This window comes from Eubalaena glacialis, chromosome 7 (genome assembly GCF_028564815.1).
Source record: "Eubalaena glacialis isolate mEubGla1 chromosome 7, mEubGla1.1.hap2.+ XY, whole genome shotgun sequence".
Lineage (NCBI taxonomy): Eukaryota > Metazoa > Chordata > Mammalia > Artiodactyla > Balaenidae > Eubalaena > Eubalaena glacialis.
This window is the reverse complement of record NC_083722.1, coordinates 73,783,448-73,811,173: the sequence shown is the minus strand read 5'-3', so window position 1 is coordinate 73,811,173 and position 27,726 is coordinate 73,783,448. Positions and strand designations below refer to the sequence as shown.

General features: G+C 39.6%; 1 protein-coding gene across 4 annotated transcripts in view; it reads left to right on the top strand.

Moving 5' to 3' along the window:
* The window catches only part of QRICH1 (glutamine rich 1), a 54,374-nt gene that overhangs the window by 6,120 nt on the left and 20,528 nt on the right, over nucleotides 1-27,726 (top strand). For 3 of the 4 annotated variants that reach the window (XM_061196762.1, XM_061196758.1, XM_061196760.1), the window contains exon 2: nucleotides 5,834-6,163. In XM_061196762.1, the coding sequence (XP_061052745.1) occupies nucleotides 5,855-6,163 (309 nt within the window). In that variant the 5' untranslated portion in view covers nucleotides 5,834-5,854. Of the gene's footprint in view, nucleotides 1-4,496; nucleotides 4,547-5,833; nucleotides 6,164-27,726 lie in introns of those variants that run through there. The other variant, XM_061196759.1, reaches the window with a different exon arrangement.

The following is a 27,726-nucleotide window of genomic DNA, read 5'->3' as shown; positions in this document are numbered from 1 at the left end:
CAGAAGGTTTTATAACTTTGGAGTCTCAACTACTTAAAATACATGGCTAGCTATAAACCAAAAGGTGATTTTGTCATAGGATATTTCAAATATTTTCATAAGAACAGAGGAGAATATAGTGAACCTGTGTATGAACCTTTATCAACGTTTTCTAAGTTTTATAGAATTTTCCCTACTTAAAGGTGTGTGGTCTTTTCTTTTTTTGATGAAAACTTAAAGAATGAACTTTGGGGCTTTATAGCAGATACTTTTCCAAGCTTTTATTCCATTCTTTCTGAGAACTGAATATCCATCTTATTTGCCATTCTGCTCAGGAAATAAATTTATATTTGGACTATTCTTGTAGCGACTGTTTTGAATGTTGTTTTCTAGAAGTACTGACAGGTAGGATTTATTTGGAGCAGAATGGTTTTTATCATCTTTGGAACCTTGATTTTTTAAAGATTATTATCTTTTTTGGCTGCGCCAGGTCTTAGTTGCAGCACGCGGACTCTTAGTTGTTTACTTGCGGCATGCATGTGGGATCTAGTTCCCCGACCAGGGGTCGATCCCCGGCCCCCTGCATTGGGAGCGCGGAGTCTTACCCACTGGACTTACCAGGGAAGTCCTGGAACCTTGATTTAAAAAAAAAAAAAAAAATGTTCTGAGTTTGATTTGGTATGAAATGCTGTGTTGTTAAAACTAAAAGATTGATTAAACAGAAGCTATACTCACTTAGCTAAATGCTTGTCAAAAATAGAGGGCATGGAACTTTAATTTCCTTATCTTACATGATGGGAAGTCCAGAGATACTATAAAATTAGTGTGCCTACAACTAGAGGTTTAAAGCTATGAAACTGATCATGACAAAAATTAAAATATGATTGGCAGGGGTTAGTGAGAGGAAGGTGATTTAAATGCCCTAACACCTTTCCTAGAGGACAGACCAATATTTAAAATTGGTAGATCAGAAAGAGAAAAACGAATACCGTATGCTAACACATATATATGGAATCTAAAAAAAAAGAAAAAAAAATGGTCAGAAGAACCTAGGGGCAATACGGGAATAAAGATGCAGACAGACCTACTAGAGAATGGACTTGAGGATATGGGGAGGGGGAAGGGTAAGCTGGGACAAAGTGAGAGAGTGGCATGGTCATATATACACTACCAAATGTAAAGTAGATAGCTAGTGGGAAGCAGCCGCATAGCACAGGGAGATCAGCTCAGGGAGATCAGCTCGTTGCTTTGTGACCACCTAGAGGGGTGGGATAAGGAGGGTGGGAGGGAGGGAGATGCAAGAGGGAAGAGATGTGGGGACATATGTATATGTATAACTGATTCACTTTGTTATAAAGCAGAAACTAACACACCATTGTAAAGCAATTATACTCCAATAAAGATGTTAAAATAAAATAAAAGTAGTACTTAAAACTGGGAGTTAGTTAATTCGGGGAAGCATAAACAGTTATTTTGAAATATTTAGGTAGATTTTTAAAAATCAATTAAATTGTGGTTTTTCTATTAGAACATATGAAGCCTTCTTTTAATAGAGCAGGATTTTCCCTCTATTTATGGTTCACTTACATTCTTAATTTGGAGAAAGCGGTTTAAAATTTTAGAGAGTAATTTTAAACATTTAACATTTAATTTAAACATTAACATTCTGAACTGTGCTATGAGAAAAAAATGAGAGTTGTCTTGCAGTCTTTCACAATTTTTGGCCAATTATAAAATCCCCTCCTTCCTAAAAAAAAAAAAAAGAACCAGAGGTCACAGCATACTTAGCTGTTTTGTTTGTTTGTTTTTTTTAAATTAATTAATTAATTTATTTTTGGCTGTGTTGGGTCTTTGTTGCTGTGCGCGGGCTTTCTCTAGTTGCCGTGAGCGGGGCTACTCTTCATTGCGGTGCGTGGGCTTCTCATTGTCGTGTCTTGTCTTGTTGTGGAGCACGGGCTCTAGGCGCGCAGGCTTCAGTAGTTGTGGCACATGGGCTCAGTAGTTGTGGCTTGTGGGCTCTAGAGCTCAGGCTCAGTAGTTGTGGCGCACAGGCTTAGTTGCTCCACGGCATGTGGGATCTTCCCTGGCCAGGGCTCGAACCTGTGTCCCTAGGCAGATTCTTAACCACTGCGCCACCAGGGAAGCCCCTACTTAGCTGTTTTTACTTTTCATTTTATACCTTGCTATATTATTTGAACAGTTTTTCTAAGAAAGTAGATGTGTTACTTTTACCCTCCCCAACCAAAAAAAACAAAGACAACCCCCCCCCCCCAAAAAAAAAAACTAGGTGGAATTCTACACTGAAAACTGAAGAAAGCTTGTGTCTAGGAAGAAAAATTGGTATAATTCTGCTTTGTACTTAATATCAGACTTCAGATGAGGCTTAAGCCTCCTTGATTACTGAAACTTAAAAGAGTGAAGGGAAATAAGGTCACTAGGAAGATTCTGTGGACTGCCTTTACCGAGCAATATTTGTGTGAAGGTTTTCTGGTTCTGTAAACTTAACTTTCAGTGTTTCTTTGTATTTGTGCTTGGTCATATTTATATTCTCCCAGATTTGAAGCAGAAAAAGTTTTTTGTTTTTTTTTTTGCATGATTTGCATGATTCTCTATACTTTTTAAAAAATTGCTTTGATACAGTAGCTACGATTCTAGCACAGACAAAATTCAAGCAATCTCTAAGTATTTTACATGAATGCAACTAATTATTGAAGAAAATTAATTTGGGGAAGTGTAAATTTCAGTTGCCCTCTGCTTTTCTTCTATAATGGAGGTGAAAAACTGAAATATGTGCCAACATGGTAGAGAACTGGTTAATGGTTGTTCACACACTCTCTCCTTTGTCCCTTATGAGCAGAAGGGTGTATGTAATTGGATATTAGAATCACATATTGTGAACTTTGTAATATTAGTGGGTCTATATTATGAGAGATGCTTCCTTAAGAGGGAAATTTCAATTGTGATGCCGTTATCAGAGGGAAGCTTTGACACATTCTGTGCCAATGTGGTTAGTGACTGTTTGTGGGTCACCTATGCTGCAGTGGCCTGCTCTGAGTATGAAGTGCTTGTCCTTGATGCTCCTCCTACTCTATGTGCCATGGATATCATTGATAGCTTAATCTTGAAGTCTCATAGCAGACCTTCTAATTTTCTGTCCTGAGAAAGATAACTGAGAGCCTCTGCAAGGGAGAGAAGGGAGAACTGGGCAAGGGAGATGGTTAGAAGAGAGGTGACAAAGGGACAAACAAGTGTTAAATTTCCAAAGACAAGAGGCCATCAGCAACAGCTTCACCTTGCACTCACTCCCCTGACCAGTACTTGCCGTTCTCTGTACTCTCTTGTGCTTGGGGTTTCCTAAGAGGTGGAGGCTTTCCTGAGAGTAGGGGTCTAGGCATTTTAGACAGGATAAGGTATATGTAGTATTCTTTATTTATGGAGAAATATATTTACAATATATTATGGGCATCATAATAAAAGGTTTACTGCTGGATCTATTCTGTTTGAAAGTACCTGAATATAATTTGTATACTATACTTAAACAGCCTCCCACAGGAATATTGCCGGTGTCAGTAAATTAATAGCAGTAAGGATCATATTTTTCCTTTAGTCTCTTGCCCTGGATATATAGGGCTTTTTCCCCCCCCCCAAGGTATAGATTAACCATTTACTAGAGAAAAGCATAACATTTTATGGTTGTAAGTTATAGATATTACAGGAACAGTCATAATCCTTTTTGTTCCACATTGAATTCCAAGTGCAACAGATATATACAAAGTACCTATACATATCAGCTATTCAGAGAGGACCAGGACACAGTCCTGTCTACTAGAGTTTAGAGCCAGGTGGAAGATATATGATTACCCACACACCTTATATCTGTTAACAGAAGACAGCATCTGGGCAGTGAAAGAGAGACTGATATTTCTAGTCGGATGGCTCAAGGAAACAAATCACTTCTCTAGACATTTGAGATTGACTGAGAGTCTTTTTTTGGCAAAGAGATTCACTTGGTTTGTGTTACTTTCATATCCTGCCATTGCTTTTGTCCTGGAGGTGGTACTGGTCACTATGAGTATGGTATGAAAGCAGCAGTGACAGGGCACTCAGCAGTTCATGGATAGATTGCATGGTTGTCTCCCAGGTGATTGAGAGCTACTATCCACCCTTGCAGATTAATTCTTTTTTTTTTAATTTTTTTAATTTTTAATTTTTAATTTTATTTATCTTTTTTCGGCCGCGTTGCGTCTTCATTGCTGCGCGTGGGCTTTCTCTAGTTGCGGCTAGCGAGGGCTATTCTTCGTTGCGGTGCGCGGGCTTCTCATTGCGATGGCTTCTCTTGTTGCGGAGCACGGGCTCTAGGCACAGGGGTTTCAGTTGCAGCATGTGGGCTCAGTAGTTGTAGCTCTCAGGCTCTAGAGCGCAGGCTCAGTAGTTGTGGCGCATGGGCTTATTTGCTCCAAGGCATGTGGGATCTTCCCGGACCAGGGCTCGAACCCCTGTCCCCTGCATTAACAGGTGGATCCTTAACCACTGCGCCACCAGGGAAGTCTCCAGATTAATTCTTAAGGTAAATACCCTGATGAAAAACTTGCAGAATTGATTTCTGAAGTGACCTAGTTATTTAAGGTACTATTCAATTTTCTCCCCCCACTTACTTTAATAGAATTAGTTAATAATTATGTGGCACTGTATATATGTCAGGTACTTTCCTAAGTGCTTTACATATATTTAATTCTCAAGTCAACTTTTTGACGTAAATGCTATTTTAATTCCGATTTTATAGACAAAACTAAAGTTAACTGACTTGTCCAGGGTAACACAGCAAAGGAGAGTTCCAGCTGGGTTTTTTTTTTTTTTAATAAATTTATTTTATTTATTTTTATTTTTGGCTGCGTTGGGTCTTTGTTGCTGCGTGCCGGCTTTCTCTAGTTGCGGCAAGTGGGGGCTACTCTTTGTTGGCGGGCTTCTCATTGCGGTGGCTTCCCTTGTTGCGGAGCACAGGCTCCAGGCGCACGGGCCTCAGTAGTTGTGGCACGCGGGCCTCAGTAGTTGTGGCACGCGGGCTTCAGTAGTTGTGGCTCACGCGCTCTAGAGTGCAGGCTCAGCAGCTGTGGCGCACGGGCTTAGTTGCTCCGCGGCATGTGGGATCTTCCCAGACCAGGGCTCGAACCTGTGTCTCCTGCATTGGCAGGCAGATTCTTAACCACTGTGCCACCAGGGAAGCCCTCGAGCTGGGTTTTAAACCCAGGAAGGCTGGCTCCAAAATCCATGCTTTTAACCACTAAGCTATGCAGCAAAAGAATGTGAGCAGTATGTAGCAAAATGGGATTTTTGGTGTTTCTGGTGGGAAATGAACACATCCCCTGTCTCCAGGGTCTTGCCACAGCTAGGTGGCATAGGTGTCCCTTCACTGTAAAACATAGTTGGCAGTGGAAATAGAACATGTTGGTAGGAATCCTGGCTCCTACCTTCCTTGGTAGTCCTCTCTGATGGTCACAGAGCAGTGTTGCATGTGACTTTTTTTGTCCAGTGCTTGGCTCTGCAGAGAAGATGGGATTGGCCTAGTGTTGGGTGGAGAGTGTATTTGCAGCCCGTTTCATCCAGTACTGTGACACATGCTTTTGTTTTTTGTTTTCAGTGTGATAGTTTGATTTAAGAAATGTTTATGGAAACAATTTTCAGATGCCATTAACTGAAAAAAAATAAGGTTATTTAATAAAATCTTACTTTGGATTCCAGATGTATACAGCTGCCCTGAATAGTCCACACTGATGCAAGAGTGATTGCTCTGTGCATTTCAGTATGTTAAAACAGTGACATAGTTTTGACTTCTGTCCATTTATTTTATTTCTAGGAACCCTAAGGACTCTGCAATATGAATAATTCTCTGGAGAACACCATCTCCTTTGAAGAGTACATCAGAGTGAAGGCGCGGTCTGTCCCGCAACACAGGATGAAGGAATTTCTGGACTCGCTAGCCTCTAAGGGGCCAGAAGCCCTTCAGGAGTTCCAGCAGACGGCCACCACTACCATGGTGTACCAACAGGGTGGGAACTGCATTTACACAGACAGCACTGAAGTGGCCGGGTCTTTGCTTGAACTTGCCTGTCCAGTCACCGCCAGTGTTCAGCCACAAACCCAGCAAGAACAGCAGATCCAGGTTCAACAGCCACAGCAGGTTCAGGTAAAAGGGAAATAAATGTTGAGGTGCATCCTCATTGAATAGACTTTATTTGCCATCAGGGTTTTGGTTAGTAGAGCATCATGTCTATATACAGATGTCAGAGATTATTTTCACCAAGGGGAATATTCTGGCTTTTTAAAAACATTTTATCTTACACAAGGGCTTTCATAGTTAACATAGACTAAAAATAATTGCAACTACTGTAAACTTAAGAGGCTACAGATACTTGCCATTTGCTTTGGAGAACTGAACAGTATAGAAATTAAGAGGTCTTTTGGAACTGGATTTGGATGTGTCACACTGTGTGTGACTGAAGCTCCCCTTCTGTCTGTGTCACCCTGAGCAGATCAAGAACATAGGAGGGCTAGTCTTAGCTCATTACTAAAAGCATGATGTTTGGAACTTTTTTTTTAAATGGAAAGGCTCTTATTCATGTAGTTGTATGGTTCCATGACTCAACGTCACCTGTAAATTTCTAGGCCTGCATTTGATATTTATAAGCCTCAAGAAATAATGCTAATTGATAATATGCTTATTGAAAGATGAGAAACTTAATACATTTGCCGAGAAGGTAAGTTTTCCTCTTTAGGGGTCCTTATGTGAAACTAAAACTCTCCTACAGTTACAAATGCTGCTTTCTTGCTACTGTCTATTGTGGTTGCATTTCACTTTGCCCTCCATGACTTCCACCAAGAGAATAGGAAAGGGAGTAGAACATGATGGAGAGGCAAGAGTGTGAAGAGGTGTGTTTGGTGAGATAGAAGGTTTTGCCCCTTAACAACGTAGGTGAGTATATTGGAAGGACCTGGGCTTTGGAGTTGCATTCCTGGGTTTAAATTTGACCTGACTTCTTATTTGTTGATATTTTCTTAATCTTTTTAGTGCTAGTTTTTTCATCTGTCAGTAGGGATAATACTATTTAGTGAGACTGAATGAGATAACAAGAAAGCATCTGGCACATGGAGGGATGCAGTTGTTTATTCCAGTCTCTATAAGGAAGGAAGGGTACAGGAAAGGTAAAAAGGGAAGGCCTGACTTTTCAGTTGAAGAAATTATTCTGTTTTTTACTGCTTGGATCTTCTTTTTCGTAAGATTAAAATAGTTTGGGATTTGAGTTTAAAGTGTTTTTTGAGACTTTACGTTCAAGATAGCTAATTGAGATCACCTATTAGTATCATCATTTTTCCCAAACCCCTTGTAAATGGAAGAAGAAATAAAATAATAAATCCATGAGATAGGTTCAATATGGTGGACTCATAAGAACACATATTTTCCCATCCTCAGTGACTGAAAAGATACTTAAAAATTTTTTTTTCTAGCAGTGCTGGGGGAAAAAAAGTGCCATCAAAAAACCCACTAAATCTTAACCTTTAAAAATTGTGAATCACTATATTGTACACCTGTAACTTATAAAATTGTACAGCAACTAAACTTCACTAAAAATAATAAATAGGGAATGATTTTTTTTTTTAAACCCACTAAATCTGAGGAATTGCTGCAAGAGAGGAAACAAACAGAATCAGGTGATAGAGGAATTCATCTAAGAGAGAAACTTTTAGGAAAAGTGGAGCAGTTCTCAGGGTCCCCTAATCCAAGAAGTAAAGAATACAAAGAGTAGAAGGCTCCTTTGGGGACCCATGTGTTGGGAGTTGACCAAGGACTTTAAAACATATACACACTCGTGTCTGCATACATTATGAGTAGATACCAGGTATAGGATGAAAGTGGCTCTGCTGATCAGTGAGGAAAGGATATATTCCATTAGTGGAGTAAGGCAGTCTACTCCTCTTTTGGAAATAGTCAGATACCTCTCATAATTAAAATAAGGTCCAGATGGGTTGAAGAGTCAGATAACAAGAAAACAATGAACTATGAAAAGGCAGTATAGAAAGTTTCTGTAATTTTAGGTTGTGGAAAGCGTTCCTAAGGAAAGAAGTAAACTCTGAGATAGCTTTTCCCAATCTTTTTTTACCCTGAAAGAATCTTTGAACTAATTTTCAGGCCTCAGGGGACCCCTGCATAAAAATTACTATATTTACAGCCCATGGAATGTTAGCTTGATCAGCAAGTGATATAATAATTCAGTAATAATTATCAGTGCTCTTTTGGTAAGAATCATATTTTTTTTCTACGGGTCTACATTTTAGCCAACCTGTTAGGCTACTTTTTATGTGTAGTTCCCTTTCACACACAGGTTATCAATTTTAATTCAAGTTATTTGTGTAGGTAGAGGAAACCTCATTTTTTCCTTTAAAAAAAAATTTCCTAGGTGAGGGTTTTTTTTTTTGCTTTATTCAAGTAGTTCTAAAAAATCTTACCACAAATTTCTACCGTACAAGTTGCCGAGATATGGTTTGTGGTATATGATATGTGCAAGAGTAGTTTTTATCCCCTTTATTTAAAATTAAAAATGACCTTTTAGGGAATTCCCTGGCGGTCCAGTGGTTAGGACTCCACACTTTCACTGCCAAGGGCCCAGGTTTGATCCCTGGTCAGGGAACTAAGCTCCCACAAGCCGCGTAGCGTGGCTGGAAAAAAAAAAAAAAGACCTTTTAGCCAAGCATTCTTGGACCAAAGTTTAGTTAAGCCTAGCTTACCTTTCTTGAGACTAATCTTTCTTTCATTTTCATAAATTAAAAAAATTTTTAAGACAAATATATTTTCATTAATAACTGGCTTAAGCCAAATGGAATTTAATTTTTCTAAAAGTTGGCTTTGTAGATTTAATTTAAATAAAGATTGTAAGTTGTTATTAATGTTATATGAAAGTTGACAATGTTAATAAATCTAAAGCTATCAAAATCATAAGCCAGGAAATTCCCTGGCAGTCCAGTGGTTCGGACTCGGCGCTTCCAGTGCAGGGGACCCAGGTTCAATCCCTGGTGGGGATCCTGCAAGTTGCGCAGCGTGGCCAAAAAAACCTAAGTGTCTTAAATACAATAAAAACTTGTTTTAAAAAAAATCATAAGCCAGACAACATCAATAAATATATGGCTAAAGATACAACTTTATATAAGACTTCGGAAAAACATTTTCTGAGTGACAGAAAATATGGGCCTAGCAGTTACAAATTATTTTATACACATGTTGTTTCTTGATCTGTTTTATAGGTCTGTATATTCTTTCTTTAAAGGTATAATTAAAAAAAATTTTTTATTTAATTAATTTATTTTTGGCTGCATTGGTTCTTCGTTGCTGCGCGCGGGCTTTCTCTAGTTGCAGTGAGTGGGGGCTACTCTTCGTTGCGGTGCGCGGGCTTCTCATTGCGGTGGCTTGTCTTGTGGAGCACGGGCTGTAGGGCATGCAGGCTTCAGTAGTTATGGTGCGCGGGCTCTAGAGCGCAGGCTCAGTAGTTGTGGCGCACAGGCTTAGTTGCTCCGTGGCATGTGGGATCTTCCTGGACCAGGGCTCGAACCTGTGTCCCCTGCATTGGCAGATGGATTCTTAACCACTGCGCCACCAGGGAAGCCCTAAAGGTATAATTTTTGAAACTAAAAATAGCACATGAGGTGTAGGGAGGTTAACTCATCTTCTGATAGCTAGCGTTTGCACCCAAGCTGTTTTAACTCGAGCCTGTGCTCCTAACTAGTGTTTCTAATACACAAGAAACTTACAAAATAGGAAAAAAAAATGATCTAGTGGAAAAATGAACAAAGGATATAAATAGATAGTTCATGGGGGAGGAAATACAGATTGTGCTAGTAAGTATGTCAAAAGATGCTTCATGCTTCTGGTGATTATGGAAGTGTTAAGTTTTTAAAATGAAATATGTTTTATTTATTAGATAGGAAAACAGTTATAAAGATTTCACCCAGGGTAGGAGGTGTATAAGAGGATAAATTAGTGTGATTTTCTTGAGAGTGAATTTGGCAATACTTGTCAAATGTTTAAATATGCGTACCTTTGGCCTTGCATTTGTGTTCACAGATAAATGTGTATATAAGGATATTCACTGCCGCATTGCTTATAGTAGTAACACTGGAAACAAGTCACTCTTTCAGTAAGGAAAATGGCAAATAATGATACAACTGTACTATATTGTCCTGTGCAGCCAGAAGAATGAGATAGATCTATGTATATTGACAGAGCAGGATGTTTAACAGATTATAGAGTGTCAAAACTAGTTTAGTATCACTGGCTTTTAGCATATGTAGAATGTAGTGGTCCTTAAATAGTAGTAACAAAGCCCAAAACAGTAATTGGGCGGGGTAGTGGGGTACTAAGGAGGAGTGCTTGAATTTTTTTTTTTTTAAACATGAACTACTTTTGTAATAAAAAAAAAAAAAGTGTTGCTTGTGAATATTTTGCTTTGAACTTGTATAGGACAATGATTCTTAACCTTTTTTCCCCTATCCCAGACATCTCCATATGTTTGTGTTTATGTATGAAGCCCTTTGCTAGATGTTTAGGTACAGCACTGAACAAGACAGAAAGCTCCCTGACCTTGTGGAACATACATTATAGCTGGGAGGGGTTAGATGATATATAAGATTTTTAAAAATCTTGTTATATAGTGATAAATGCAAAGGAGAAAAACAAAGCAGATGGGGGTGGCCAGGGTAAGCCTTAATATCCTGGTGACTTTTGAGTTAAGACCAAAGAGAGCTGGTGAGTGAGCCATATGGTTATCTGAGGAAAGAGCATTCCAAATCAGAAAGCCCTAAGGTGGGAGCCTGCTTATTTGAAAAACGGCAGAATGGCTGTGTAACTAGAGTGCACTGAGTGAAAGGATGAGACTAGAGAGGTGACGTGTACACTGAAATATGGAGCTGAACAGACCTGCCTTCTCAGTTCAAATGTTAAAAGGCTCTTTGGCCCATAGTATTGTGTCTCAACCTAACCCTTTTGATAAGAATGTAAAATTATGCCTATATTAATGTTATTTGAAATTTCAAAACAATTCATTACCTTGAGGGCAGAGAGTTTTCTAAGTTGCTTTTTTTAAAAATTGCGGTAAAATTAGATTGCTTTTTTAAAACCATCTGTCGCCATCCCAGAGAGTTTGTTCTGTCCCCAAGAATTTCTCATCTTTCCAGCCTAGAAGCGGCCACATAGCTTGTTAGATTTGACAAAGTAATCATATCCTTAGAACAGTGTTAGTGAATTGATGGGAGACAAAGGTCTGTGTCAAAAGTTAGAGTAGCTGTCTGAATAAAACTCACTGTGTCCGTTTACTCTCTGCTACTACCACACTCACACTTTTGGCCCCCAAATGTGTGTTTTTACCCCCACAATGACCAATTCTTCACACCAGCTGGCTGGCCTATAATTCAATTCAGTTCTGACACTATCTGCTTGGAGTTAGCGTCAGATCCCCACAAGTTAAGGGATCAGTTTCACAAGACTGCCCCCCCACTTTCGACACTAGTTGCAAGTCCCAGGTTATCTCACCTGTACTTTTGACTAACTGGCTATAAATTGCGATTCTCACTACCCCTCCTTCGGTATGATGATTTGCCAGAACAGCTCACAGAACTCAGGGAAACACATTTACCAGTTTATTATATAATTAAGGAAATGATAAAGGATACGGTTGAACAACCAAATAAAGAGATACATGGGGCGAGGTTCTGAAGGGTCGTGAACACAGGAGCCTCTGTCCTCATGGAGTTGAGGTGTACTACCCTCCCAGCACGTGAATGTATTCACCAACCCAGGAACTCCCTAAACCCCAAACTTTCGGGATTTTTATGGAGGCTACATCATATAGGTATGATCGATTACTAACTCAATTTCTAGCCCCTCTTCCCTCTCCAGAGAATGGAGGGTGGGGCTGAAAGTACCAAGTTTCTAATTATGGCTTGGTCTTTGAGGTGACCAGCCCTCATCCAGGAGCCCACCAAAGTTGCCTCATTAGAAAATAATATGGTCCTAGCATTTATATTATCACTTAGGAAATTACAAAGGTCTTAAGAGCTCAGATCAAGAATCAGAGAAAAGACCAAAAATTATATTACAATATCACAGTAGCATATGTTTATTTAAGATAGGGAGGCACTTTCTTAAGGCAAAAGGAAGAGCTGTCATGTAAATACCTTCACAGTTTGTACAATACCAGGAAGGCCTAAGTTTCCTGTTGTTGATAGGTCTGCCTGAGCTAGGTGAAGGTGGTTCATTTGGAACTTCACTTTCAAGAGCCCTCTTGAGTTGGGTACTTCCTAAAGCATCCACATGGAGTTAAATGTGTATGCCAGAGAGAAGACCCTCTGATGGTGAATTCTAGGAGTCCGGTTTCACTTAGCACCCATAGAATTTCTTGTTTCTTCTCTGTACTTCTATAGGGCAGGAACTGAGGCTTCATACAAGGCTGGTTGGTCAGTCTGGTCCTGCTAAGTGAAGGATGCTTTGGGGAAGGAGATTCCTCAGCACTTGATTCTTTTGTTGCTAGAAGTAAAGATCTCAAGCCTTCAGTGGATCAAAGTACAATTCTTCCTCATTTGTCATCCCAACTTCTGTCCCTCTTCCTCTTTTTGCTGTTGCACATTCCCTCTGTGCTGGGGCAGTCAGTCACTAACCCCTCACCTCAGTGTAGAATTGCTGAGAGTGAGGAAGGAGGTAATCAAGAGCCAGACTGCCCTTAAACAAACATGAGTTCGATCTGCCTCTGATTCTTTAGATATATGGTTATAGACAAGTGACTTAACCACTTTGAGTCCGTTTCCTTATCTACATCATGGAAATAAAAGAATTTATGTTGTAGTTACTTTGAGGATTCCATAAAATGCTAAGTTCTAAGTACACTGCCTGGCACGTAGTAAGCCCTCAAATAAATAATAACCACTGTTGTTTTCTTCTTCCTCTCCTTCTCATTAGTGCCATTCCTACCTAGGGCCCCAGTTGCTTTTCAAACATTTGAAAAGTAAGTATCCAGACAAATATTTAGAACAAGTATTTCTACTGTGTTGGCAGTTTGCCATTTTTGCTTTTTTTGGTTTTTTTTTTTAAAAACATAATGTTACAGATGCAGTTCAGATCTCTAATACCCCTCTGTACATCTTTCTCTCCCAAGGTAAATACTATTTTAAAGTTCTCAACTTGTTTTGATATCTTTTGTATCCATCTGAGTTTTGGTTTTTAGAGAATGTGTCTTGGAGGCTGCACAGCCAGGAACAGGACTCAGGTCACATTGCTAGCCTGCCTTGGCAAAGACCTTCAGCCACACCCCTGGGCACAGGTCCTTGTCCTACCATAGTCTCTCATTGGGATTTATGCCATCCTGTTCCATTTCTGCCACAATCTTCCACTCTCACCAGAAAATGGAGGTTGTGGTTCCTGCTGCCTCATGTTGCTCCGTTTTGAGTCCAGATTTCATGCAGTGTGTCTAATTTGGGAAGCCTTGGTCACACGCCTGCACTCTAGCTGCAGGAGAGGTTGGGACAGTGATTCCAGCTTCTGCCTTGGGGAGGCAGAAGTCATAATGTGGTGTATTCTGCAAACAAGGGTTTGCAGCCAAAAACAGGACTGAAATCAGCTATTCTCTCACTGGCACTTTGTGGGCTGATTGGGGTCCTGATCATCACTTCAGATTGGTAGACTGTTTATTGCTGCCTTTTCTGGCCCTTCATGTCCAGTCTTTTTTTTTTTTTTTTTAATTTTATTGAAGTATAGTTAATTTACAATGTGTTAATTTCTGCTATACAGCAGAGTGACTCAGTTATACATATATATATTCTTTTTCATATTCTTTTTTTTTGGCTGCGTTGGGTCTTTGTTGCCGTGTGCTGGCTTTCTCTAGTTACAGTGAGCGGGGGCTACTCTTCATTGCAGTGCACAGGCTTCTCATTCTGGTGGCTTCTCTTGTTGCGGAGCATGGGCTCTAGACGCGTGAGCTCAGTAGTTGTGGCTTGCGGGCTCTAGAATGCAGGCTCAGTAGTTGTGGCGCACAGGCTTAGTTGCTCCGCGGCATGTGGGATCTTCCCGGACCAGGGATCGAACCCGTGTCCCCTGCATTGGCAGGCGGATTCTTAACCACTGCGCCACCAGGGAAGTTCCCATATTTTTTTCCATTATGGTTTGTCACAGAATATTGAATATAGTTCCCTGTGCTGTACAGTAGGACCTTGTTGTTTACCCGTCCTATATATAATAGTTTATATCTGCTAATCCCAAACTCCCAATACTTCCCTCTCCCACCCCTCCTCCCCCTTGGCAACCACAGTCTGTTCTCTATGTCTGTGAGTCTGTTTCTGTTTCGTAGATAGGTTCATTTGTGTCATACTTTAGATTCCACATATAAGTGCTATATGTTGTATTTGTCTTCCTCTTTCTTGATTTATTTCCCTTGGTATGATAATCTCTGGGTCCATCCATGTTGCTGCAAATGGCATTATTTCATTCTTTTTTTTTTTTTTTTTAATTTTTAAAATAAATTTATTTATTTATTTTTGGCTGTGTTGGGTCTTCGTTTCTGTGCGAGGGTTTTCTCTAGTTGCGGCGAGCGGGGGCCACTCTTCATCGCGGTGCGCGGGCCTCTTCACTATCGCGGCCTCTCTTGTTGCGGAGCACAGGCTCCAGACGCGCAGGCTCAGTAGTTGTGGCTCACGGGCCCAGCTGCTCCGCGGCATGTGGGATCTTCCCAGACCAGGGCTCGAACCCGTGTCCCCTGCATTGGCAGGCAGATTCTCAACCACTGCGCCACCAGGGAAGCCCCTCATTCTTTTTAATGGCTGAGTAGTACTCCATTGTGTGTGTGTGTGTGTGTGTGTGTGTGTGTGTGTGTGTGTACACCACATCTTTTTTATCCATTTATCTGTCAGTAGACACGTCCAGTCTTCTACCCATGTTTAAATCTCTTCCCTCACCATATCTACATTCATTTGTTTAGTAAGAGTGGTAAATGTATGATAGTTGGATAAAGATTTTACCACTTTCAGAAGAGCATTGTTTGAACAGTGAAATTCTACCAGGGTTTTGCTGACTAGTTGTTAAAAGGCACAGATATGTTTGGATCCCAAGTGCTGTGATTCCTCACTTAGTGGGGTCTTCTGGCACATTGAGCACTGTTCTCAGTAGTCCCTCCTCATGAGACTCAGAATATGAAATAGAGTGTAAGCTACATATGTTATTCTAAATTTTCTAGTAGCCTCTTTTATAAAAGGGGGAAAAGAATGAGGTGAAACTGACTTTTTAAGATCACATTTTATTTAAACTAACATATTATTTCAACATGTACTCAGTCTTATATTATTGATGAACTATTTTACCATTTTTTTTGGCACAAATCTTTGAAATCTGATTGTGCTTTGAACTTGTAAGCACATTGTAATTTGGACTAACCACGTTTTAAGTGATTGCTAAGTACATGTAACTAATGGATATTGGACCAAAATTGTTTATGAGGTGGAATTCAGAAATTGACCCAACACACTCACCCAGTTTATTCTTGTTTAAATAAAATACTGGTTTTATACTCAAAGTAGCCAAAAACAAAATAAAACAAAAAAAAAATCCAAAAATGATATTAGATATGTATTTTTTTTAGTGTCAGTGATTGTTTGGAAGAAAAGATTCCTAAGAGGGGTAATATATATATTACTTCATGGTTTCTCATTATTCCTTAGTTGGAGTACTTAGTCCTGTTGTGTTGAGCTCTGTATTGCTTAGGTTCTGAATGACAGAGGAAAAGGAAATAGATTATTCATCTGCAAACAGGTTAAGAACCTAGACAAGTGAGGTCCAATAAAACTTATACACTAATGGTTATCAAACTTTAGGGTACATTAGAATCACCTTGAAGGTTTCTTAAAACAAAAATGGCTACCCCCCCCTCCCGATTCTAATTCAGTAGATCTGGGGTCACTCCTGAGAATTTGCATCCCCCTGCCCCCCAGTTTTATTGAGATATAATTGACATGCAGCACTGTGTAAGTTTAAGGTGTAGAGCTCAATGATTTGATTTACATATATTGTGAAATGGTAACCACAGCAAGTTTAGTTAATATCTGTCATCTCATATACAGAAAAAGAAAAGAATATTTTTTCCTTTGTGATGAGAACTCACGGATTTACTCTCTTAACTTTCATGTTCACCATATAGCAATCTTAACTATAGTTATCATGTCGTGCTTTATATCCCTAGTACTTAGTTATCTTATGACTGGAAGTTTGTACCTTTTGACCACCTTCATCCAGTTCCTCCTCCCTCTGCCCCCTGCCTCTTGTAGCCACAAATCTGATCTCTTTTTCTGAGTTTGATTGGGGTTTTGTTTTTTTTTTAGATTTTACATATATTGTAAACGAGATCATGTGGTACTTGTCTTTCTCTGTCTGATTTATTTCACTTAGCATAATGCCCTCAGCATCCATCCACGTTGTCACAAATGGCAGAATTTCCTCCCTTTTTATGGCTGAAAAATATCCATGGTATATATATGTTCCAGAACTTCTTTATCCATTCATCCATTGATGGACGCTTAGATTGTTCCCATGTCTTGGCCATTGTAAATAATGCTGCTGTGAATATGGGGATGCAGATATCTCTTCAACAGTCTTTTCGTTTCCAGAGAATGTGCATTTTTAACAAATTCCAGGTTGATGCTGACGCTGCTGAGCTGTGGACCACGTTCAGACATACTTTCTGAAAAACTTATGTACTCAGTCAAATAATGAATCTAGGAAAGAAGTCATGAGAACAAAAGAAACAGAACCAGCTCAGAGTTGAGATCTAAATCCCAGTCTGTACAGAAGACCCAGAATGCAGTCTGTCCAGGTTGAAATAGGAAGTCAGAATGCTCAAGAAGAAAGTAATTAGCACTGTACATACTATGTGATCAAGAACGCAGAAGTATAGTTATTTAAAGTATATCTCTTCTGATCAACAGCGGGAAAAAAAGCAATTAAAAACTCTGGAAAAGGTGGTGGGGAGAGCTGAATGAGAAGTAACGATTCAGATGTGAAGGGAACTTGAAATATAATGTGATTTATAAGGGATTGATAGAAGGTAAGAAACAGTACTTTTGGAAACAGTGAAACCAAATTCATTCCCCCAGAAATGTCCCCCTCCTCCATTGTTGTATCACTTTTCTAGCACATACATGTCTTTGGGATGATCTTTTTCCTTTTTGTATTTCTTTAGAATCCTTTTAAATCTAGGCTTAAGTTTCAAACTACCTTTTTTTCTTTAATTTTTTGTTTAGTTATCAGTTTGTTTTCTGCGACAATTTACCTAGGTATTTTAACCTTGAAAATTAAAGTTAATAAAGCACAATACCAACCTCTGAATATCTTCCTTAGATTTTTGTCTTTTCTTTCTTTTTTTTTTTTAAAGAGGAATCTTGTAGTAGCTTTTTTTTTTTTTTAATAAATTTATTTATTTATTTATTTATGGCTGCATTGGGTTTTCATTGCTGTGAGCAGGCTTTCTCTAGTTGTGGTGAGCAGGGGGCTGCTCTTCGTTGCAGTGTGCAGGCTTCTCTTGTTGTGGAGCACAGGCTGTAGGCGCACGAGCTTCTGTAGTTTTGGCACACAGGCTTCAGTAGTTGTGGCTTGCGGGCTCTACAGCGCAGGCTCAGTAGTTGTGGTGCACGGGCTTAGTTGCTCCGCAGCACGCGGGATCTTCCCAGACCAGGGCTCGAACCCGTGTCCCCTGCATTGGCAGGTGGATTATTAACCACTGCGCCACCAGGGAAGTCCCTAGGAGCTTTCTGAGTGTGAAGAAATACTCAAAGTTCAGCTATTCTTTCAATTCACTTTTTTAAAACATTTTATTTATTTTTGGCTGTGTTGGGTCTTCATTGCTGCATGCGGGCTTTCTGTAGGTGCGGTGAGCGGGGGCAACTCTTCGTTGCAGTGTGCGGGCTTCTCATTGCGGTGGCTTCTCTTGTTGCCGATCACGGGCTCTTGGCACGTGGGCTCTAGAGCACAGGCTTGGTAGTTGTGGCGCACAGGCTTAGTTGCTCTGCGGCACGTGGGATCTTCCTGGACCAGGGCTCGAACCCGTGTCCCCTGCATTGTCAGGCGGATTCTTAATCACTGTGCCACCAGGGAAGCCCCCTTCAATTCACTTTTAATTTTCTTTCCTCCTAAGTTCAAGTAAAATTTTTTTAAAAAAATTTTTTTTCTTTTTACTCCACTGAGGTTACAGATTTTCACTATGACTATGCAGTAATTATCTAAGCAGATAAAAAGTTATGTTTTTATATAAATAAAAAATATGAAAGAGGTTAATACAAATAACGTCTAATTTCTTATTGACTTATCCTTATGGGTAAAGGTTATAAACACATAATTGATACCTTATCCAATATCTTGACATTGGTAAGGAAATGTCAGAAAGTGCTTTAACTTTTACTCCCCTAATTTTAACTTCTAACTACTTTGGATATAAAGTGGCATCAGATTATTTGTATCTGTTTGTTCTGTAGTGAGGGGTAAATGCCTTCAGTTCTGATTCCTTAGTATTTTTGCTAACTTGTTGCTTTTGGAAGGTTGAATATTGATAAATTGTTTCTAAGAAAAGTCAATTTAAAGAGATACAGTAAATGAATGAACTGCAATAACCAGATTTTTGACATCTTGTTTTTAAGCAAGTAATAATATAGTTTAAAAACATACTGTGTTGGGACTTCCCTGGTGGCGCAGTGGTTGAGAATCTGCCTGCCAGTGCAGGGGACATGGGTTCGAGCCCTGGTCCAGGAAGATCCCACATGCTGTGGAGCTGCTAAGCCCGTGTGCCACAACTACTGAGTCTGCACTCTAGAGTCCACAAGCCACACCTACTGACCCCGTGTGCCACAATGAATGAAGCCCGCGCGCCTAGAGCCTGTGCTCTGCAACAAGAGAAGCCACCGCAATGAGAAGCCCGCGCACCGCAACGAAGAGTAGCCCCCGCTCTCTGCAACTAGAGAAAAGCCCGCGCACAACGACGAAGACCCAACGCAGTCCAAAAAAACAAACAAACAAACAAACAAAAAACATACTGTGTATTTAACTCTACAACAGTGGTTCTTAAAGAGTAGTTCAGGGACTGGTAGTCTCCAACACCCTTTCAGGGTTCCTCGGAGTTAAGGCTGGTTTTTTTTTTTAATTAATTGATTGATTGATTGGCTGCATTGGGTCTTTGTTGCTGTGCGGGCTTTCTCTAGTTGCGGCGAGCAGGGGCTACTCTTTGTTGCGGTGCGTGGGCTTCTCATTGCAGTGGCTTCTCTTTGTTGCGGAGTACAGGCTCTAAGGCACTCGGGCTCAGTAGTTGTGGCTCGCGGACTCTAGAGCGCAGGCTCAGTAGTTGTGGTGCACGGGCTTAGTTGCTCCACAGCATGTGGGATCTTCCCGGACTAGGGCTCGAACTCGTGTCCCTTCTGTTGGCAGGCGGATTCTTAACCACTGTGCCACCAGGGAAGTCCAAGGCTGTTTTTTTTATAATATGAAGATGTTTATTTGCCTTTTTCACTCTCATTCTCTCATAAGTGTACAGTGGAGTTTTGCAGAGGCCATGTATGATGTGTCACAACAGATTGAATGCAGAAGCAAGTATGAGAATGCAGTCGTCTTCAGTTAAGTCAGCCACTAAAGAGATTTGCAAAGATGTAAAATAATGCAGCTCTTATTATAAATTTTTTGTTCTGGCAAATTTATTTTTCATAAGACTATGTTATTTATGTTGACATTTATATTGGTTTATGTGGTGATTTTTTTTTGGAATTTTTGAATTTTATTTTTTTATACAGCAGGCTCTTATCAGTTATCCATTTTATACATATTACTGTATATATGTCAATCCGAATCTCCCAATTCATCACACCACCACCCCCACCCCCCACCCCCCACACCACTTTCCCCCTTGGTGTCTATATGTTTGTTCTCTACATCTGTGTCTCTATTTCTGCCCTGCAAACTGGTTCATCTGTACCATTTTTCTAGGTTCCACATACATGCGTTAATATACTATATTTGTTTTTCTCTTTCTGACTTACTTCATTCTGTATGACAGTCTCTAGATCCATCCACATCTCTACAAATGACCCAATTTCATTCCTTTTTATGGCTGAGTAATATTCCATTGTATATATATACCACATCTTCTTTATCCATTAGTCTGTCAACGGGCATTTAGGTTGCTTCTATGTCCTGGCTATTGTAAATAGTGCTGCAATGAACATTGGGTGCATGTGTCTTTTTGAATTATGGTTTTCTCTGGGTAGATGCCCAGTAGTGAAATTGCTGGTTCATGCGGTAATTCTATTTTTAGTTTTTTAAGGAACCTCCATAATGTTCTCCATGGTGGCTGTATCAATTTACATTCCCACCAAAAGTGCAAGAGGGTTCCCTTTTCTCCACACCCTCTCCAGCATTTGTTGTTTGTAGATTTTCTGATGATGCCCATTCTAACTGGTGTGAGGTGATACCTCATTGTAGTTTTGATTTGCATTTATCTAATAATTAGTGACGTTGAGCAGCTTTTCATGCGCTTCTTGGCCATCTGTATGTCTTCTTTGGAGAAATGTCTATTTAGGTCTTCTGCCCATTTTTTGATTGGGTTGTTTGTTTTTTTATTATTGAGCTGCATGAGCTGTTTATATATTTTGGAGATTAATCCTTTGTCCGTTGGTTCGTTTGCAAATATTTTCTCCCATTCTGAGGGTTGTCTTTTCGTCTTGTTTGTAGTTTCCTTTGCTTTGCAAAAGCTTTGAAGTTTCATTAGGTCCCATTTGTTTATTTTTGTTTGTATTTCCATTACTCTAAGAGGTGGATGAAAAAAGATCTTGCTGTGATTTATGTCAGAGAGTGTTCTTCCTATGTTTTCCTCTAAGAGTTTTATAGTGTCCAGTCTTACATTTATGTCTCTAATCCATTCTGAGTTTATTTTTGTGTATGGTGTTAGGGAGTGTTCTAATTTCATTCTTTTACATGTAGCTGTCCAGTTTTCCCAGCACCACTTATTGAAGAGACTGTCTTTTCTCCATTGTGTATCCTTGCCTCCTTTGTCATAGATTAGTTGACCATAGGTGCATCGGTTTATGTCTGGGCTTTCTATCCTGTTCCATTGATCTATATTTCTGTTTTTGTGCCAGTACCATATTGTCTTGATTACTGTAGCTTTGTAGTGTAGTCTGAAGTCAGAGAGTCTGATTCCTCCAGCTCCGTTTTTTCCCCTCAAGACTGCTTTGGCTATTTGGGGTCTTTTGTGTCTCATACAAATTTTAAGATTTTTTTGTTCTAGTTCTGTAAAAAATGCCACTGGTAATTTGATAGGGATTGCATTTAATCTGTAGATTGCTTTGGGTAGTATAGTCATTTTCACAATATTGATTCTTCCAATCCAAGAACATGGTATATTTCCCCATCTGTTTGTGTCATCTTTGATTTCTTTCATCAGTGTCTTACAGTTTTCTGAGTACAGGTTTTTACCTCCGTAGGTAGGTTTATTCCTAGGTATTTTATTCTTTTTGTTGCAGTGGTGAATGGGATTGTTTCCTTAATTGCTCTTTCTGATCTTTCATTGTTAGTGTATAGGAATGCAAGAGATTTCTGTGCATTAATTTTGTATCCTGCAACTTTACCAAATTCATTGATCGGCTCTAGTAGTTTTCTGGTGGCATCTTGAGGATTCTCTGTGTATAGTGTCATGTCATCTGCAAACAGTGACAGTTTTACTTCTTCTTTTCCAGTTTGTATTCCTTTTATTTCTTTTTCTTCTCTGATTGCCGTGGCTAGGACTTCCAAAACTATGTTGAATAATAGTGGCGAGAGTGGACATCCTTGACTTGTTCCTGATCTTAGAGGAAATGCTTTCAGTTTTTCACCATTGAGAATGATGTTTGCTGTGGGTCTGTCATATATGACCTTTATTATGTTGAGGTAGGTTCCCTCTGTGCCCACTTTCTGGAGAGTTTTTATCATAAATAGTTGTTGAATTTTGTCAAAAGCTTTTTCTGCATCTATTGAGATTATCATATGGTTTTTCTTCTTCAATTTGTTAATATGGTGTATCACATTGATTGATTTGCGTATATTGAAGAACCCTTGCATCCCTGGGATAAATCCCACTTGATTATGGTGTATGATCCTTTTAATGTGTTGTTGGATTCTGTTTGCTAGTATTTTGTTGAGGATTTTTGCATCTATATTCATCAGTGATATTGGTCTGTAATTTTTTTTTTAATAGTAATCTTTATTTATTTATTATATTTATTTTTGGCTGTGTTGGGTCTTTGTTTCTGTGCGAGGGCTTCCTCTAGTTGCGGCAAGCGGGGGCCACTCTTCATCGCGGTGCACGGGCCTCTTCACTATCGCGGCCTCTCTTGTTGCAGAGCACAGGCTCCAGACGCGCAGGCTCAGTTAGTTGTGGCTCACGGGCCTAGTTGCTCCGTGGCACGTGGGATCTTCCCAGACCAGGGCTCGAACCCGTGTTCCTTGCATTAGCAGGCAGATTCTCAACCACTGCGCCACCAGGGAAGCCCTGTAATTTTCTTTCTTTGTAGTATCTTTGTCTGGTTTTGGTATCAGGGTGATGGTGGCCTCGTAGAATGAGTTTGGGAGTTTTCCTTCCTCTGCAATTTCTTGGAAGAGTTTGAGAAGGATGGGTGTTAGCTTTTCTCTATATGTTTGATAGAATTCACCTGTGAAGCCATCTGGTCCTGGACTTTTGTTTGTTGGAAAATTTTTAATCACAGTTTCAATTTCATTACTTGTGATTGGTCTGTTCATATTTTCTATTTCTTCCTGGTTCAGTCTTGGAAGGTTATACCTTTCTAAGAATTTGTCGATTTCTTCCAGGTTGTCCATTTTATTGGCATAGAGTTGCTTGTAGTAGTCTCTTAGGATGCTTTGTATTTCTGCAGTGTCCGTTGTAACTTCTCCTCTTTCATTTTTAATTTTATTGATTTGAGTCCTCTCCCTCTTTTTCTTGATGAGTCTGGCTAAAGGTTTATCAATTTTGTTTATCTTCTCAAAGAACCAGCTTTTAGTTTTATTGATCTTTGCTATTGTTTTCTTTGTTTCTATTTCATTTATTTCTGCTCTGATCTTTATGATTTCTTTCCTTCTACTAACTTTGGGTTTTCTTTGTTCTTCTTTCTGTAGTTCCTTTAGGTGTAAGGTTAGATTGTTTATTTGAGATTATTCTCGTTTCTTTTTTTTTTTTTTTCCCCCATCAGCTGGAAGTTCTTCTTTCTCTTTAAATTTTATTTATTTATTTATTTATTTATGGCTGTGTTGGGTCTTCGTTTCTGTGCGAGGGCTTTCTCTAGTTGCGGCAAGTGGGGGCCACTCTTCATTGCGGTGCGTGGGCCTCTCACTATCGCGGCCTCTCTTGTTGTGGAGCACAGGCTCCAGACGCGCAGGCTCAGCAATTGTGGCTCACGGGCCTAGTCGCTCCGCGGCATGTGGGATCTTCTCAGACCAGGGCTCGAACCCGTGTCCCCTGCATTGGCAGGCAGATTCTCAACCACTGTGCCACCAGGGAAGCCCTTTCTTGTTTCTTGAGGTAGGCTTGTATTGCTATAAACTTCCCCTTAGAACTGCTTTTGCTGCATCCCGTAGGTTTTGGATCATCGTGTTTTCGTTGTAATTTGTGTCTAGGTGTTTTTTTATTTCCTCTTTGATTTCTTCAGTGATCTCTTGTTTATTTAGTAATGTATTGTTTAGCCTCCATGTGTTTGTGTTTTTTATGTTTTTTCCCCTGTAACTGATTTCTAATCTCGTAGCGTTGTGGTCAGAAAAGATGCTTGATATGATTTCAGTTTTCTTAAATTTACCAAGGCTTGACTTGTGACCCAAGATGTGATCTATCCTGGAGAATGTTCCATTTGCACTTGAGAAGAAAGTGTAATCTGCTGTTTTGGGATGGAATGTCCTGTGAATATCAGTTAAATCTATCTGCTCTATTGTGTCATTTAAAAGCTTATGTTTCCTTATTAATTTTCTGTCTGGGTGATCTGTCCATTGGTGTAAGTGAGGTGTTAAAGTGCCCCACTATTATTGTGTTACTGTCTATTTCCTCTTTTATAGCTGTTAGCAGTTGCCTTATGTATTGAGGTGCTCCTATGTTGGGTGCATATATATTTATAATTGTTATGTCTTCTTCTTGGATTGATCCCTTGATCATTATGTAGTGTCCTTCCTTGTCTCTTGTAACATTCTTTATTTTAAAGTTTCTTTTATCTGATATGAGTATTGCTACTCCAGCTTTCTTCTGATTTCCATTTGCATGGAATATCTTTTTCCATCCCCTCGCTTTCAGTCTGTATGTGTCCCTAGGTCTGAAGTGGGTCTTTTGTAGACAGCATATATATGGGTCTTGTTTTTGCAGCCATTCAGCGAGCCTGTGTCTTTTGGTTGGAGCATTTAATCCATTCACATTTAAGGTAATTATCGATATGTATGTTCCTGTTACTATTTTCTTAATTGTTTTGGGTTTGTTTTTGTAGGTCCTTTTCTTCTGTTGTGTTTCCTGCTTAGAGAAGTTCCTTTAGCATTTGCTGTAGAGCTGGTTTGATGGTGCTGAATTCTCGTAGGTTTTGCTTGTCTGTAAAGCTTTTGCTTTCTCCATCGAATCTGAATGAGATCCTTGCCGGGTGGAGTAATCTTGGTTGTAGGTTTTTCTCTTTCATCACTTTAAATATGTCACGCCACTCCCTTCTGGCTTGTAGAGTTTCTGCTGAGAAATCAGCTGTTAACCTTATGGAAGTTCCCTTGTACGTTATTTGTCGTTTTTGCCTTGTTGGTTTCAGTAATTTTTCTTTGTCTTTAATTTTTATCAATTTGATTACTATGTATCTTGGCGTGTTTCTCTTTGGGTTTATCCTGCCTGAGACTCTCTGCACTTCCTAGACTTGGGTGGATATTTCCTTTCCTATGTTAGGGAAGTTTTCGACTATAATCTCTTCAAATATTTTCTCAGGTCCTTTCTCTCTCTCTTCTCCTTCTGGGACCCCTATAATGTGAATGTTATTGTGTTTAATGTTGTCCCAAAGGTCTCTTAGGCTGTGTTCATTTCTTCTCCTTCTTTTTTCTTTATTCTGTTCTGTGGCAGTGAATTCCACCATTCTGTCTTCCAAGTCACTTATCTGTTTTTCTGCCTCAGTTATTTTGCTATTGATTCCTTTTAGTGTATTTTTCATTTCAGTTATTGTATTGTTCATCTCTGTTTGTTTGTTCTTTAATTCTTCTAGGTCTTTGTTGAACATTTCTTCTGTCTTCTCGATCTTTGCCTCCATTCTTTTTCCAAGGTCCTGGATCATGTTCACTATCATTATTCTGAATTCTTTATCTGGAAGGTTTCCTATCTCCACTTCATTTAGTAGTTTTTCTGGGGTTTTATCTTGTTCCTTCATCTGGTACAAAGTCCTCTGCCTTTTCATTTTGTCTGTCTTTCTGTGAATGTGGTTTTCCTTCCACAGGCTGCAGAATTGTAGTTCTTCTTGCTTCTGCTCTATGTGGTGATTTTTAATGAATTAATATTTTTCTAAGTTTCCTAGTTTGATTTTCTAATACAGTAAGAATTGTTATCTATGCTCGTGTAAAGAAAAGCTCTTTGGGGTTGGTCCTCAGTCATTTTTTGAAAGGGTGCTGAGATCAAAGAGCTTGAAAACTGCTGTTCTGTAGTAATTGGCTTCGTTGTTTCCTTCAGTCCTTGGTGTAAAGCACTGATTCTCAAACTTGAGCATGCATCAGTCACCTGGAAGACTTGTTAAGATACAGATTTCTGGGCCCATTCCCTAGAGTTTCTGGTTTAATAGTTCTGAGCTGGGACCTGAAATTTTGTATATCTGATAATTGCCAGTGTGATGATGATGTTGGCCTGGAAACTACATTTTGAGACTCACTGGTGTAAAGAAATATTGCTTATGAGGAATAAAACCTACTTTTTGAACATCTACTGTGTGTCAGTAAATATTATTTTATGCTCATGACAACTCTGTAAGGAGGTAGGCCTTCTCCCCCTTTTTATTGTGCCTCAGGAAACTGAAACTTAGAGGAGTCACAGCTAGGAAAGTACATCATCACTTCAAGTCTGTTCACTTAAAGTCTGTTCTTAAGACCTATGCTCTTTTTTTTTTTTTTTAATATTTATTTATTTGTTTATTTGGCTGCGCCGGGTCTTAGTTGAAGCACGCGGGATCTTCATTGCACCATGTGGGATCTTCATTGCAGCATGCAGAATCTTTTAGTTGTGGCATGCGGGCTCTTTAGTTGCGGCATGCGAACTCTTTGTCGCGGCATGTGGTATCTAGTTCCCTGACCAGGGAATGAGCCCAGACCCCCTGCATTGGGAGCGTGGAGTCTTAGCCACTGGACCACCAGGGAAGTCCCAAGGCCTATGCTCTTTACATAGCCTCCTCCTTGCTTTTTTATTTTTTAAATCAGTAGTGGCTTTAATGAGATATAATTCTCATATCAAATAATTCACTCATTTCCATGTAAAGCATACAACTTAGTAGTTTTTAGTCTATTCACAGAGTTGTGCAACCATTACCACATCAGTTTTAGAACATTCTCATCACCTCCAGAAAGAAACCCTGTAGCCATTAGCAGTTACTTCATATTTCCCCCAATCCCTGTCTCCTGGACAACCACTAATCTACTTTCTATTTCTATAGATTTGCCTATTTTGGACATTCATATTAATGGAATCATATAATATGTAGTCTTTTGTGACTGACTTCGTTTAGCATAATGTTTTCAGGGCTCATCTGTGTTGTAGCATTTTATCAAAATTTTATGTTTTTCTTACTAAACATTCTGTTGTATGGAAGTACTACATTTTATTTATCCATCAGTTGATGGATATTTGGGTTGTTTCCACTTTTTGGTTATTTTAAATAATGCTGTTATTAACATTCATGTCCAAGTTCTTTTTTTTAATATTTATCTATTAATTTATTTATTTGGGCACGTCGGGTCTTAGTTGTGCATATGGTATCTTTCGTTGCGGCGTGCGAGCTCTTCATTGTGGCACCTGGGCTCAGTAGTTGCAGCACGTGGAATCTCGAGCTCATGGGCTTGGTTGCCTCGCCACATGTGGGGGTCTTAGTTCCCTGACCAGGGATCGAACCCACGTCCCCTGCATTGGAAGGCAGATTCTTAACCACTGGACCATCAGGGAAGTCCCTCATGTCCAAGTTTTTATGTGAGTATAGTTTCTATTTCTCTTGAGTATATAACTAAGAGTGAAACTGCTGGGTCATATGGTGTTGTTTTCATATCTTTGTCATATGCTATGTTTAACCTTTTGATGATCTGCCAGAATTTTGTTTGTTTGTTTTTTAAAGTATTTTATAAATTTATTTATTTTTATTTTTGGCTGAATTGGGTCTTTGTTGCTGCATGCGGGCATTCTCTAGTTGTGGCTCGCGGGCTCAGTAGTTGTGGCGCATGGGCTTAGTTGCTCCACGGCATGTGGGATCTTCCCGGACCAGGGCTCGAACCTGTGTCCCCTGCATTGGCAGGCAGATTCTTAACCACTGCGCCACCAGGGAAGTCCCTGCCAGACTTTTTTCCAAAGCAGCCTACACCATTTTACATTCCCACCAGCAGTGTATGAGAATTCCAATTTTTTCACATCCTTGCCAACATTTGTTATCTTTTTTTTTTTTTTAATTTATTTATTTTTGGTTGTGTTGGGT